Source organism: Cryptotermes secundus, unplaced genomic scaffold (genome assembly GCF_002891405.2).
Source record: "Cryptotermes secundus unplaced genomic scaffold, Csec_1.0 scaffold193, whole genome shotgun sequence".
Taxonomy (NCBI): Eukaryota; Metazoa; Arthropoda; class Insecta; order Blattodea; family Kalotermitidae; genus Cryptotermes; species Cryptotermes secundus.
In genome coordinates this window covers 214,763-228,675 of record NW_019731217.1, presented here as the reverse complement: position 1 = coordinate 228,675, position 13,913 = coordinate 214,763, and the positions used below count along the sequence as shown (strand labels likewise).

Here is a 13,913-nt window from a genome sequence, read left to right as displayed (position 1 = left end):
TTTTAATTAGTTCCTGAAAATTTCGTTTTTAAAAACCAATTTTTGTTGAAGTTGTTTAGGAAAAAGTAACTACATGCATTTTAGCGACATAAGGTTTAAAGGGCCTGCCAGGACAGGGGTGGGATTTAAATACCCTTCGCGCCAGTCAAAGAGTTAAGATCAAGAATTTTTTTCCTCCCAATTACATATTGAAAACCCAAGACTTGCACATGCCTACTGACTACCTTTGTTTACAGCACAGGAATTATCCACATAGTAAGTCTAATGCTTTCTCTTATGTCAGTGTTTTGCTGTCATGTATGTTAGTAAATATTTTTCCAGAACTTTTAAAGTTAATTGTGGTTTTTTGACAAAATTTGCTCCTCCCAATTTCCTGTTATAATTTCAACAGGCTTTATACTGGCTACATAATGTAATTTTATAAATGTATAAAATTTGCTTCTGTATTTAATATGGAAGTGTGTTCAACTTCTGAGCTCATTACTACTTTCATGAGGTACCAGATGCCTCAGAATGAGCAGTGGAGCTGATTTTTTAAGTCATTGCAACAAATGTTAATTTTTCAGTTAGTGTAGAGCATTGAAAGGGTTTAGGGTATTAAATCTGTCAGTTTGCAATGACGTGAATGTAAGAATGGTGAGAGTTTTTAAATTTTATCCTCCATTTCTATACATCTGAGTTACCTTGACATGACATGACATCTTTTTCAGCTCCTGTTCAATCAGTGCATCTATCTGTGCTACCATGTCCTTTTTAAATGGGTCTTTATTTTTATTTACATATTTCTGTATATTTGTAATATATTGTCCTTTTTCAAATATCTGTCTTTAATCGTATTTTATTTGTCTGTCACTCCACTATTTATTGTTTGTGCCCAAGAAGTTACTAAAGTGTTTAATTTTTCTACAATATGTTTTCCAAATGGCTGAATCTGGCTACTCAAACTATGAGAAAAAAGGGAAGGCACAACTTGCTTTCAGTGATACATGGGTGGACACGGCCTCTATGGGCTGCATTTCCATGTAGTTTTTGTTTATCTTGTATGGCTTTGTGACTGTACCTGCAAATGGCTCACTATAAACATTTCAGTCTTCTGCATATTTGTGTTCATGTCACATATTTGATGGCTGCACCATAGCTCAAGCGGTTAGTCGCTGGCTTCCTACCGCAGCAACCCAGGTTTGATCCCGGATCTGGTCAAGTGGGATTTGTGGTGGAGAAAGTGACACTGGGGCAGGGTTTCTCTGAGTACTTCGGTTTCCCCTGCCAATCTTCATTCCACCAATTGCTCCACAATCACCTTCACCTATCATCTGGGGCTGGTACAATAGGCCAGAAGTGGCCGCAGTACAAGGGACTTAGTCCCACCCCATTAGCAATATAGAAAAAAAACATATTTGATCATCTATTTCTGTTTTCATTTTTAGTGCTGAATTGTAATGATGAAATGCACACTTGAACAGCAGGGTTTTCTGTACAATACTTATGGGAAAAAGAAGTCATATAATTTTTGTAATAGAAGGTTTTGCATTAAGTATCTGGATGTTTGAGTTCCAGTTTTGATGGTGATCTTTTAGTTAGTGATGAAAGTGTGTTGAGCTGAATCTTTCTTAAACTAGAAATACACTAGACTGAATGCTGGGCTTACCAGTGAATGGCTTGATGAATTTGAAGGCAGATTAGAACATTTGTCTTACAAATCCCTGGCAGAGTTAGCTCAGCAGGCACAGGTTTCAGCCACTGCAGCATGGAGAGTGACTAAAAAGTTATGTCTGTTTCTGTGTAAGATTATATAGGTTCAAGAAATTGAAGATGGTGATTACTCGACAAAACATATTTCTGTATATTGTTTTGGGGGGAGGTGGTACATAATGGTCTCTGTGATTTAGAACTCACATTTTTACTGATGAGGCTTGATTCCAAGTGCGTATATCTTTAACTGGAATGGTAGATAGTGGAGTAGTGTTAATCTGAGATAGACTTTTGAAGCTCCCCTTCATGATCAGAAAGATTGGTCTGATGTGTGCCATTGCTGCTACATGAATAGCAGGACCCATATATTTCAAACAGACAGTTAGTTCTGAGTGCCATGCCAGTGACATTCTTCAGCCGTTTTTTGAGAGTTATGGAAGAAGGAGAGACATATGGTTATTCTGTGCAAGATGGTGCTACAGCAGACACTACTATTTATTCCATTAATGTTTTAAATGAAGTGTTTGAAGACAAACTGCTAAGTCACTAACCATGGTCTACAAGGTCTCCAGGCTTAAATCATTGTTATGTTTATCTGTGGCAAAACCTAAAACATGAAGTGAAGTGTATTAAAATAATTCCGACACATTTGAAGAAAATAGGCACAGCATTTATGAAACAGTTACATCTATTGAGGTCAGTGAACTCAAACTAGCGACAGTCATTTCAAGAGACTTGTGGTTTGCTTAAGAGCAGAAGCGAGGCATTTGAGCATCTACTGTGATAATGAGTTTTTCTAGACAGTTTATTTGCTGTAAGAAGTGTTTGTAATGTTGTCATGTTAGATGCCGATCTAGACTGTATTTTCAGGTGGTGATGCGTAAGTTTCCGGGTAACAGGCCAACAGAGTTGGGTGATTTGCTGCTCTGAGAAAGACTATATGAACTGTAGTATANGATTTAAATACCCTTCGCACCAGTCAAAGAGTTAAATTCCCATAATGGCAGCAGGCCGGAGTTAATTTAAATGTCCACCATTGTAGAGTATTAAAAATTGTAAGCATGTTACTGAAAATGCTGTGATTTCTACAATTTTTGTGATAAACGAACGAAATAAATGCTGCTTTTATCTAGAAAGAATATAGAATCAGATATTGTAATTTACAGATTTTAAAATCTGTAAAAATTGTTACACTGATTCCAAAAAAAAAAAAAATCCCCCAATTTCGAGCGTCTGTCCACAAATATGCATACAGTTTCTGCACAAAACGTTTCTGCAGTATAAATGCATGCTGCTGACCTCCTGTCTTATATGTCTTATTTGGCAAAAGGGGAGGAAGATTATGTTTGTATTGCACATTCTCCAGTCACATTGGAACCTTTCTGTATGCATGAGTGTGGTCCAAGTCTTAACATACTTTGTCCTTCAGAAACTCTTGACTGTGTATATCTCGGACTAGCCACACAGAGGTACTGTTCTCGGAATAGCCCCCTTGCTTCTTCGCCACTTTCAGGGTCGTCTGTACCGCATTCTGAATTGGTGTCATTTATCAGCAGCCTCTCAATTTCGGCTTCTTCCATGCGAAATGAGGCCATGGTGGATAGTTGAAATTGCAATGTTTTATAAGTGTTACGATTAGAGGAGGCCACTCGACATCACTGGCTGACTTCCTCTAATACAAGACAGAGGTATCGTGTGTGCTCTTCGCGTGGGAAACGGAGTTACATCTGGACAAAGTGCACGATTGTGACGTCGGACTCTGCATTCAGTTAGATGACACAGGATGGAAGACTGTCTACTTATAAAGCGGGTGCCCAAAAATAATGTAAGTAGAACAAGAATTTCTATCTTAAAATTAGATTTTAAAACACTGTGCACGTGTGTGGACTGCGTGTATCCATACGGTGTTGCTAGGCTCTTAAAGGATAATTGAGAAACAGAACAAAGATGAAAGTATGATATGAGCATAATTTATGCACCTGCATACAAAATGGCACATGGTTTTACATTAACCATACACGATTTGGGTAACATGTTGTAATATGTATGCGTGTTTGCATGGCAACAGTTGGGAACAGCACCAGAGGAGTGGTGATTTCTGTGCAGTTTATGCCGAGAAGTTATAAGTAGGACAGTTCGAGCAAAGAGTTAGTGTTGAAAGAGTCAACAGCCAATAAGAACCTGAGCACAGAAGCAGAGAACATTGTTGGAAGTTGCTACCAAGCAACAGCTAGTGAAGACATGACTGTGGACTCCAAAGGGGGGGGGGCGGTGGCGTGTGTGTGCGGAAATAGTCAGCTGATAATATATTATCATGCACAGTGTGCGTTTAAGTACTGTATTTTTTATTCACCATTACTGTGTTATCTAGGACTGTTCTATTGCAATAGAAAAAGAATATTTGGTCACATCACTTTATCATGGCAGCAGTGTGAAACATGTTAGGTGTAGCATCATGTTTTCTTTGTTGAAATTGATACTAGATAGAAAAATGTCCAGTGTGTAATTATTTTATTGTTCTTGTGATATGTTGACATGCAGTAAATATTCTTGTCATTCCTCGTGTTCCTGCAGTGCCTTTGGACACACGGCAACAATTGATGGCACTTGTCATTGTTGAGTGATTTCTAATCACTGCTTAGTGTTTTAATTTATGTAAAGAATAAATAATGTTATGGAGTGGACATGGTGTGAATTTAAGACTGAACTTCATAATGAAATAAACTGAGGTCTCAGCGCATTCCCTACCAATTGGTGTCTCATATTTATACACATTTGCTCATTGTCATTTTCTCCAGCAGATGGTTGCAGATCAGGGAATTTCTTGCCATGATTGTAATGTAGGAGCTGAGCCATTGGTAGTTACATTAATCGTCTTCTGAAGTCAGTCAGAATTTTATCCGTGGCAAACAAAATTACTTACATACCTGCACCATACCATGCCACATTTACTTACACTGTTTGAAAGTGGCCTCCTTAGTCTAGAGGTAATGTTCCCACCTCGTGACTCGTAGTACACGAGTTCAGATACCCAGCAGAGGTCGTCGAATTTTTAAGGGCGGAAAAATTCAGGGAACAAGTCCTCTGGGAGGGACTTTAAGCCATGGGTCCCATGTCGTAGCTTTACGGCACGTAAAAGAACCTCATATCTCCAAAGGAGGTCACTGAGCCAAATTACGGACGTTTCCCGCCCAACAGCAGTCTCTAATACCTCTGGTAGATGGGGGAAGCATTATAGATACCTCTCAGCTAGTAGAGCCGGTCTCGCTGGCTGGGCAGGACTGATGGTAAGCACCAGTACCGGTAGGATATAGAGACTGGTAGAAATCATAGAGGGAAGCACAATGGACCACTACAGGTCTAAGTGCATGGGGAACCCACCCTCTCTAATAACTAACTATCTAACATTGTTTGAAGACAAAAATTGAAAATGTATTAGCGCAGAAAAGAAATATTGCTGATACACTGGTCAGTGGACCTGTGCCTAGTTAGTGTTAAAAGAGTTCTTACATTTTAGTAATAATGAAAATAAGAATGCATATGTCAGGCTTGCTTTTCATTTTTATTTTGTTACACCTTCAAGTGAGCATATATTCATAATAAATGTCTCATGATGAATTTTTTCCAACTTGGAGAGAACATTTAGGATTCAGGATATACAGTTTGGTTAAATAGTGTTGTATACATTATGGTGATGCTTGTGTTGAAGTATTTGAGGCAACATATTGTCACGTGTATGGTGGTACGCATGACAAAAATGATGGGTTCTAGTTCAGATTATTGGATTTATTAGCACTTTGGTTGTTATTATTATTATGTGGAGGGGATGGGTTGCCCCATGCACTGCGACCATTTATTGATCTATTGTGCGTCCCCCTTTTTAATTATTCTAAGTAGTTGCCATGCCCTTCCAGTACTAGTGCTCGCTATCAGCCCCTGTCTGCCAGCGAGGTCGGCTCTCTCTGGTAGTGGTTCCTGATACTTCCCCATGTGCCAGAGGAACTGGAAACTACTTGGGCGGGAAACTGCCTAATTTTGCTCAGAGGTCTCCTAGAGACATTAGGATCTTTTACGTGCCGTAAATCTGGGACACAGGACACACGACTTAAAGTCCCTGCTGGAGGACTTGTTCCCTGAATCTTTCCACCCTTAAAATTTCCACAACCTCTGCCAGGTTTGAACCCGCATACCTTGAGTCATGAGATGGGAATGTTACTCATAGACTACGCTTAGCACTTTGGTTACAATCCATCTTAACACTTTGCAGACTGGCAATTTAAATATTTAAATCACCCTGGGGACCGGCATTTTTAAACATACTACCCTAACTTGTGCACTGTTCACTTTAAAAATTAATATAAATCTCCTAATTAATTTTATGAAATAAAATTTTTGGAGAACACTTACCAATGCCCCTAGAAGTGCTTGAGAGTGTGATATTTCTGGAAACATTCCCCTTTGTGAAGTGACATTACACAGAACTTGCAAATGTAGGCAGTCATACTCCTTTTTCTGTGAACTGCGCAAACACGACATTGCCTAGAAGGATGCTTCCCCTTTGAATTTTCACTCTTCACAATTTTCACGAAGGTATGTTTTCACATATCACCTGAGAGTCACTCAGGGGGGTCCACATGAGGCCTGCAAGGAGTGGAAGTTGATGGTCCCAGTTGCACTAAGTCTGTGTCTGACTCTCGTTCTGCCGCCACCATCTGGTCTGTAACCCAGGCCTTTGCCTCATTCATCATAAATGCTTTGTCTTTCAATTTTGATTCAGGGTTTAGATTTTTGTAAACCAAAAACGAATTGAAAATGGCACAGTTTATAAGCCACAAGGCAACTTTCTTTGTCCACTTTATTGTTTTTCTAGGAAGAGAATAATAGGCCAAGTATTGATCGGCTCTTATGAACTCCCTTCATGAACATATTATACTCAGAAATACAAATAGGCTTCTTTACGTGTCCATGTCTCCTTTGAACATCAACCATGCTCGAATTGTGAATTGTGGAAATCATATTCACAACATGAGTATCTCTATCTCCAAAAAACAGTTCTGCTAATTCAGACACTTGCGTTGTGTCTGATGGAATTTGTTTCACCCCTGCATTTCCAGTAAACTGTCCCAAAGTAGGCATTTTGTCTTTTCCCCATGTGGCTGTACCCGCACTTCTACCTGCACTTTTGTCGGAGCTACTTTCAATCTTATTGTCTATGGCCACAATTGTTTGTTGTCCCCTATCACTGCCACTGTCTCACTTTCACTACTACTCTCAGAAGGAACGTCTGATAGCTCATCGGAGAACAAGTCAGATATTTCTTTTTCTCCAAGATATCGCTTCGTCTTCAACCACTTCTGTCCTTGATTCATATTGCACTAACTTCCTGCCTGGTACATAACAGCTTGAAGGGTCAAAGATTATTTTCCTCTGGAGGGGGAACCAAAACAGCGAAGTCAAGTTACCGCATACTAGGCAAACATTCCGGAGTAATATTACGCAGTAGTCATTCATTTGGGTAGCACCAGAGAACAGTATAGTGTGTTACAACATAGCATGTCCGAAAATCATGATATCATGCGACCGGCCCACCATGTTTAAAAGCCAGAAGCATGATATCATGCGACCGGTCCTCAGTGTGTTAATCACATTTACTACAGCGCTGTTGCTGATCAACACATTATACAGTTCACACTGGGGTTTTCAGTCTTTGCTAATTGTGTACTGGCAATGGAGATTATTCCACTTGCATTTACTGCTGGTTAACACTCCACAGATGAAACCTCAACTGACTCCTGTAGAGGCGTATTTACCTCGTCATTGCATAGCAACAGTTGCGGCGTGGACTGTTGTGGCATGCGTGAATGTAATGAATGTTACCTAGCAATAGCTGATATCTACAGTGTCACTGGTTAGCAGTGGATCTGTAGGCCACAAAATTGTCATTTCCTGATTTAGTATAAGTTTTTGGGGGTGGGGGCTGTTGACTTTTGTTTTTGTGTATGTGCGTGTTTGTTTTTTCCCCAATTTTTTCCTTTGATCCCCCCCCCAGTAATCGGGGTTTCTGGTTCCACTGATTGATGTATAACTGTATTGCCAGCTCACTGCTCATCTGGTAATATAATGGAATCTTGTTGACAGAGTTCAATAAATGAATTTTCATGTTTTTTCTGTTGGCTTCAACTCAGATTTGGATTGGGATGAAGGTAAGATGTAATTCCACTTGTGATAAACACTTTTTACCATACTATATTAAAAAATCAACTCATATTCACACTCCTGAGTTGTACAAGAACAAAGCCATTCTGTTTATTGTGTGCATGTACTGGCTGGAAGATAGGTGTATACTCAGGTTTGAAATTAAACACTTGCAATTCTTGATACCTATTTCATGAAATGTTTTAATGACCATTGTTTAGACCCAAGTTTAAGAGGTTATGTTAATTTTTTTAATTTGTCAGGAGAATACTGATTTTCCTGTTTACCACTGTACTCAGGAAATACAGGGAGGTCCTGATGTTCAGTGGGAGTGTGTTCTTTGAAATTGTGTCATATATCAGAATGATGTAAATTGGATATGTTTTTCCAAATATTTATACAGGGTGTCCCAGGAGGAATGGACCAAACTTTGGGAGGGTGATCCTTATGTTAAAGTATGCCGATATAACCCAAAACACTTATGTCCAAAGTTGAACGGTTACGGAGATAATGGCCGGAGAAGTGTCCAACTTTGACTGGTGTTACACACTTGTTGATTACAAAATACATATTAAAACTGGCAGGAAAATGTGGATTCTGTAATGTTAATAATGTGCGTAACATCAAACTAACTTGTGAGTGACGTGAAGCCATAAAATTGAAGTACGAAATACTCGCTCGCCATGTCATAATTGTCCTTAGGGTTTCCAAGCACGATACATGACACATGACTGGCAAGCGCTGACGTAATATGGCTGACTGCGCTATAACTGTATTAAACGTACATTCACGGAAAATCTCTTTTGGAATTTCGTTTCCATTATCTCATGTGGATTATTATGGGACCACGTATGCACATTTCGTAAATTATTTACACCGTCCAGGGTAAAAGACGCCTCATCACTATACATGACACATGAATGGCAAGCGCTGGTGTAACATGACTGACTGCACATTCTGCTATAAGCCAACTACATAAGTACTAAAATACAGTACCTGCTTTATAGTAATTGTTCAAAGTGTCCTCCGCCAGCTGCAATGCAGTTTTCGGCACGCATTATGAGGGATTGGGTAGCAGAAGCAGTGTTGTCTGAATGGTGACATATGTGCTCTTCCGCTGCAAAAATACGATTCCGCAGTGCTTCTCGTGAATCGACCTTAGTTTCGTAGACTAAGGTCTTCATGTGGCCCCAGAGGTAATAATCTAGAGGCGTAAGATCTGGTGACTTTGGTGGCCATGCAGTGGGACCACCACGACCTATCCAGCGGTTAGGGAAGGATTCATCTAAGTAGTGTCGCACGTGCTGAGTATAATGTGGAGGAGCCCCATTATGTTGGAAGTACATTTGCCTCCTTATCGTTACGAGATGTCTTCCAACAAACATGGTAACTCATTCCTTAGGAAGGCTCCATACATGTTTCCAGTTAAATTGTTGTGAAACACAAAAGGTCTGATCAACCTGTTCCCAAGCACACCACACCATACATTCACAGAAAATCTCTTTTGGAATTTTGTTTCCATTATCTCATGTGGATTATTATGTGACCACGTATGAATATTTCGTAAATTATTTACACCGTCCGGGTAAATGACGCCTCATCACTGAATAAAATGATGCTTAACAGTTCGGGATGAGCTTTTATCCAGTGGCAGAAATCCATACGCTGAGCATGGTCACCAGGTTCCAGATGTTGTACCCCTTTGTNCCCTTTCCGACTGCACAGAAACACTCTGAAGAGAACCAGTCTCATGCAATGTCTGGTGAATTCGCGTAAATACACGTCGAGATGGAATCCTTTGATCAGGAAAACGCCTTTGGTACTCTTCAATAGCAGCACGTGCATTTCCACCGCAAAATCCATACACAAAATGCATATCACAATATTCAGCGTGTGAAAACAAAAGGCATTTCAGCAACACCGCACAACTACACGTAATTTACTAACCATTCACGACGCTGGAGCAACGTACACTGTAGCCTCTGTAGGTAGCGTGTAAGCTTATGGCTAGTGTGAATCAGACATTCAAGAACAAACAGATAAGAGAACACAGCTGACAGGTATAGTGCGTGGACCCGCCAGAAGACCACACTTTTCTCGGGCCATTATCTCCGTAACCATTCGACTTTGGACATAGGTGTTTTGGGTTATATCGGCATACTTTAACATAAGGAACACCCTCCCGAAGTTTGTTCCATTCCTCCTGGGACACCCTGTATGTTATACAAGGAAGATGCACTCCCAGAGTGAAATTTTTGGATTCAGCAGTGTAACTTAAGCCTCACTTAATTAGGAACAGACGTTAAACATATCGGCAGTAAGAGCAGGAAATCCGTAAAAATTTGCTGTTAGTCATGATGGACATAGTTTGGTCCTTGTCAGAGCTTAACTATATATATTCACAATTTTGGTCAGAAACCCCGAAAGGAAAAGTCCACTTAGAAGACTTAAGCACAAATGGGATGATAATATTAAAGTAAATCGTACACAAATAGGATGTGATGATGTAAACTGAATCCAGCTGACTGTTGTAGTCTTGCTTCCAGCAAATGTGGTACATAGGTCACTGATTTCTTCCATGTGTACACATATGGAGAACTGCAACAAAATAAATCATTGACTTGAAATTGGGAAATAGACCCTGATAATGTAAGGTGAAGTAACGGATTGTGTTTCATGGTTTTAAAAATGCTTACATAGCATAGGTATTATCTCTGATTTCACACTGAAATGAATGGTTTGGAAAAATGTGATTTTGAAATTCATAATTTTATGAAAAGCAAATACAGCACATTTAGGATTTAGAGAATATAGTGTATTATGGTATCACATCCCAGAAAGTAGAACACATGTTTTTCAGTAATATTCAGACAGAGTTAGGTAACACTTTTAGTCAGCATTGAATGGGACTGAAGCAGCCTGATCAGTACGGTTATGATTACAGCAAAGATATACAGACTTTAGGATCTTGTTGTGTGTAAATACCATTACTCCTGAGTTAAAATGTGGCTGCCATTGCCACAGTAATGCAGTTTTAAATCCCGTAATTCCAGACAGTTAAGGTTAAAGGCTATGTGTATAATGTTATTCAGCAATTCCAACATCTAGAAAACAGAAAATGTGCCCTTATGTAAAAATGGGTCTGTGTTGGATGATAACTGAAGACATGTGACTGTATTGTGGAGGAATTGTTGCAGTGGAATACGTGTTTTGCTGTTTTACAGACGTGGGATTTGAGGGTCTACAAAGATTCATTGTGTCAGATTTAGGTACAAATTTTTATGCTTACTTAAACTACATTCCATGGGTCCAAAATTAGTTGAAAATGACCGCAGACTGTGGAATATACTGTAAAATACAAAATGCACAGAGAGTTCATACGAGTATAAGCTATATATACGCGTACATTCTTAGATCTAAGCCAAAGATTTCCTGTGACTCTTACCTTTTTATTCCTTGTTCTGTAACCTTACTGAATTATTGTTTGCATCTCTGGCCTTGTGCTTTTGTTATTCTTGGCTGCTCTTCATTTAATTTAAACAAAGAGTAGAAATGGTGTATTCCATAATGTACCTACTTACTTACTCATGGAACTGAGGCCTTCTGGAGGAGCCACCAATTCTGCAGCTACTCAGGAATTTCCCAGCATTTTATGGAACCCGAAGGTTCATTACCATGTTCACAAGAGCCCTCCACTGGTTCCTATCTGAGCCACATCTATCCAATCCATACCATCCCATCCTATCTCTCTAAGATCCATTTTCATATTGTCCACCCACCTATGCCTTGGTCTTCCTTGTGGTCTCTTTCGTTCTGGCTTTCCCACCAATATCCTATATGTATTCCTCGTCTCCCGCATTCATGCTACATGACCTGCCCACCTCATCCTCCTTGACTTGATCATTCTAATTATACTTGGAGAAGAGTACAAGTTATGGTATTCCATAATGTAGTACACAAAATTATCAGTGGCTTTCTTTGAAGTTTTTTTAAGTGTACTTAAAAGTGGAAATAATGAAATGCAAACCAATAAGTGTTCCATGTTAAATTTAACCCTTCAGCATGGGCATTTAAATATCGCTGTTGTGGGGCCTCCTGCAGTAGTATTTTTTAATTGCACATTTAAATTTTGCTCTAAATTATATTATGTACAAAACTTTTGAACTATATAAGGTATAATTATGAATTTTTCACTGAAATCATCTTAAAAGATGGTTTTTTAATCTTACCTTATAATATGAGCGCCCTGTATCTGAGCGATGGAAGCAAGTGGATTATAAATTGAGTTTCGTATGGTATTTCTTGAAACATCCATCTAAACACAACCCTGCCTCACATTCACTACACCAAAAATAAATTCTTTCTGTTTACCATGTTTTGTGCACACCACACATTTTTTTTTTTTAGGCTTTGCTTTTTTCCTTTGGCTGGAGTATGCTCCAGGAAATGTCGTTCTGTGAGTCTTTTAGGCGGCGGCTCAATTGATGGTCGTCCGTGTACAGGATGAGGAAAACCAGAACTGTGATTTTCCACAAGGCCTTGTGCTAGTGAAAGTCTGAACTTTAGCGTGCCCATGTTTTTGTTATTCGAGAGACACCGATATATGACCATTGCGTTATGTATTGCTACACTGAGTAGCCTCTTGAATAACTTCTGATACCACTTAGTACTCTTCTTTCATTCAAGCAAGTACGGCTGTAGCATTTGATCCATGAGATCCACTCCTGGCATGTTTCTGTTGTAATCACAAACAACCAAGGGCTTTGTTTCTTGTTTGGTTGCTTTATTCACAACCACACGCATATCATCTTTGTCGTATGTTGATATAGTCATTCAGCCATCGTAACTGTGAGGTCGGCATTCTATTTAGACTGACTGGCAGAGCTTCAGGAAATTGAATGTTATGTTTGCACGAACAGAGAGCTTATTCTTTTCACAACAGTCCAGTGCAATTGTCATCATGCTGGCATGATTCGTTCCATATTTATGGGCCTTTGAAATTAAGCTTACAGCTTGGCGTACGGTGTATGGCAAACCGCAGGTAGGACCATTTAAATACCAGTGTACCATGTACGGCAAACCACGCTGAAGGGTTAAACAAATTGCCTGCAAGGATTTATGGGAAATTGTATTTATGGTCATATATGAATGAGGCTTTATCATGAATCAGTATGACTGAAATTCGGTCCAGCCCAACAAATTTTATTGGAAGTCTTTCTTACAAGATTTCATTAAAATCTCTAAAACCGTTTATGACACATGGAAAATTCCATTTATGGCCTCATGTACACTAGGTTTTTTATGGATCGATATGGCTGGCAAACAGAATTTTCCAGAAATTTTGATGGACATTTCCCATGCCACATTGGACTGTAGGACAAGAGTATGAGATATATGGAAATGTACATTTATGGCCTAGTTATTTAGTCAGTTTATTTATCTCAGACATCCTGGATTTGCTGTCATGTCTGTCATGCTGCTATAGTGGACAGGTACCCATGTTATGGTACAAAATCAAGTGCCATACATTTTCTTAATCTTCATTTTATGCAGCACTGTTGCATTTGAATTGGCTTGCTTTCTGTTATGGGCACACCACAGGAGGTCACCAGAGATTGCGCTATATCCTGAAAACATTAATCCACTTATCCATACTGCAAAGCAATGGAATCAGACATAAATGATTTCAAATCTTCAGTCTCATTACCACTGTCACTGACACTATCAGTGCTGTCAGTGTCACCAAAGTTAATTAATTACCCTCCAGAATTGTGTCTTTTTCCAAGTAGGAGTTTTTCGTTTTTGTTATAATAGTGGAAACCTGATTCAGGAGGAAATTAAGAGGAGATTGAACTTGGGTAGTGCTTGCTACCATTTAGTCCAGAACCTTTTGTCTCCTTGTCTGCTGTCCAAAAACATAAAAATTAGAATATACAGAACTATAATTTTGCCTGTGGTTCTGTATGTGCATGAAACTTGGTCTCTGACATTAAGGGATAAACATAAACTGAGGGTGTTTGAGAACA

At 39.2% G+C, this 13,913-nt stretch overlaps 1 protein-coding gene across 5 annotated transcripts in view; it reads left to right on the top strand.

Annotated features, from left to right (window-relative positions):
• LOC111866421 (metastasis-associated protein MTA3) overlaps positions 1-13,913 on the top strand; it is a 267,249-nt gene that overhangs the window by 247,817 nt on the left and 5,519 nt on the right. For 3 of the 5 annotated variants that reach the window (XM_023855355.2, XM_023855354.2, XM_023855358.2), the window contains exon 17: positions 7,878-7,895. The exons of the other annotated variants lie outside the window; for them this stretch is intronic. In XM_023855355.2, the coding sequence (XP_023711123.1) occupies positions 7,878-7,895 (18 nt within the window). The remainder of the gene's footprint in view (positions 1-7,877; positions 7,896-13,913) is intronic. 5 annotated transcript variants of the gene reach the window in all.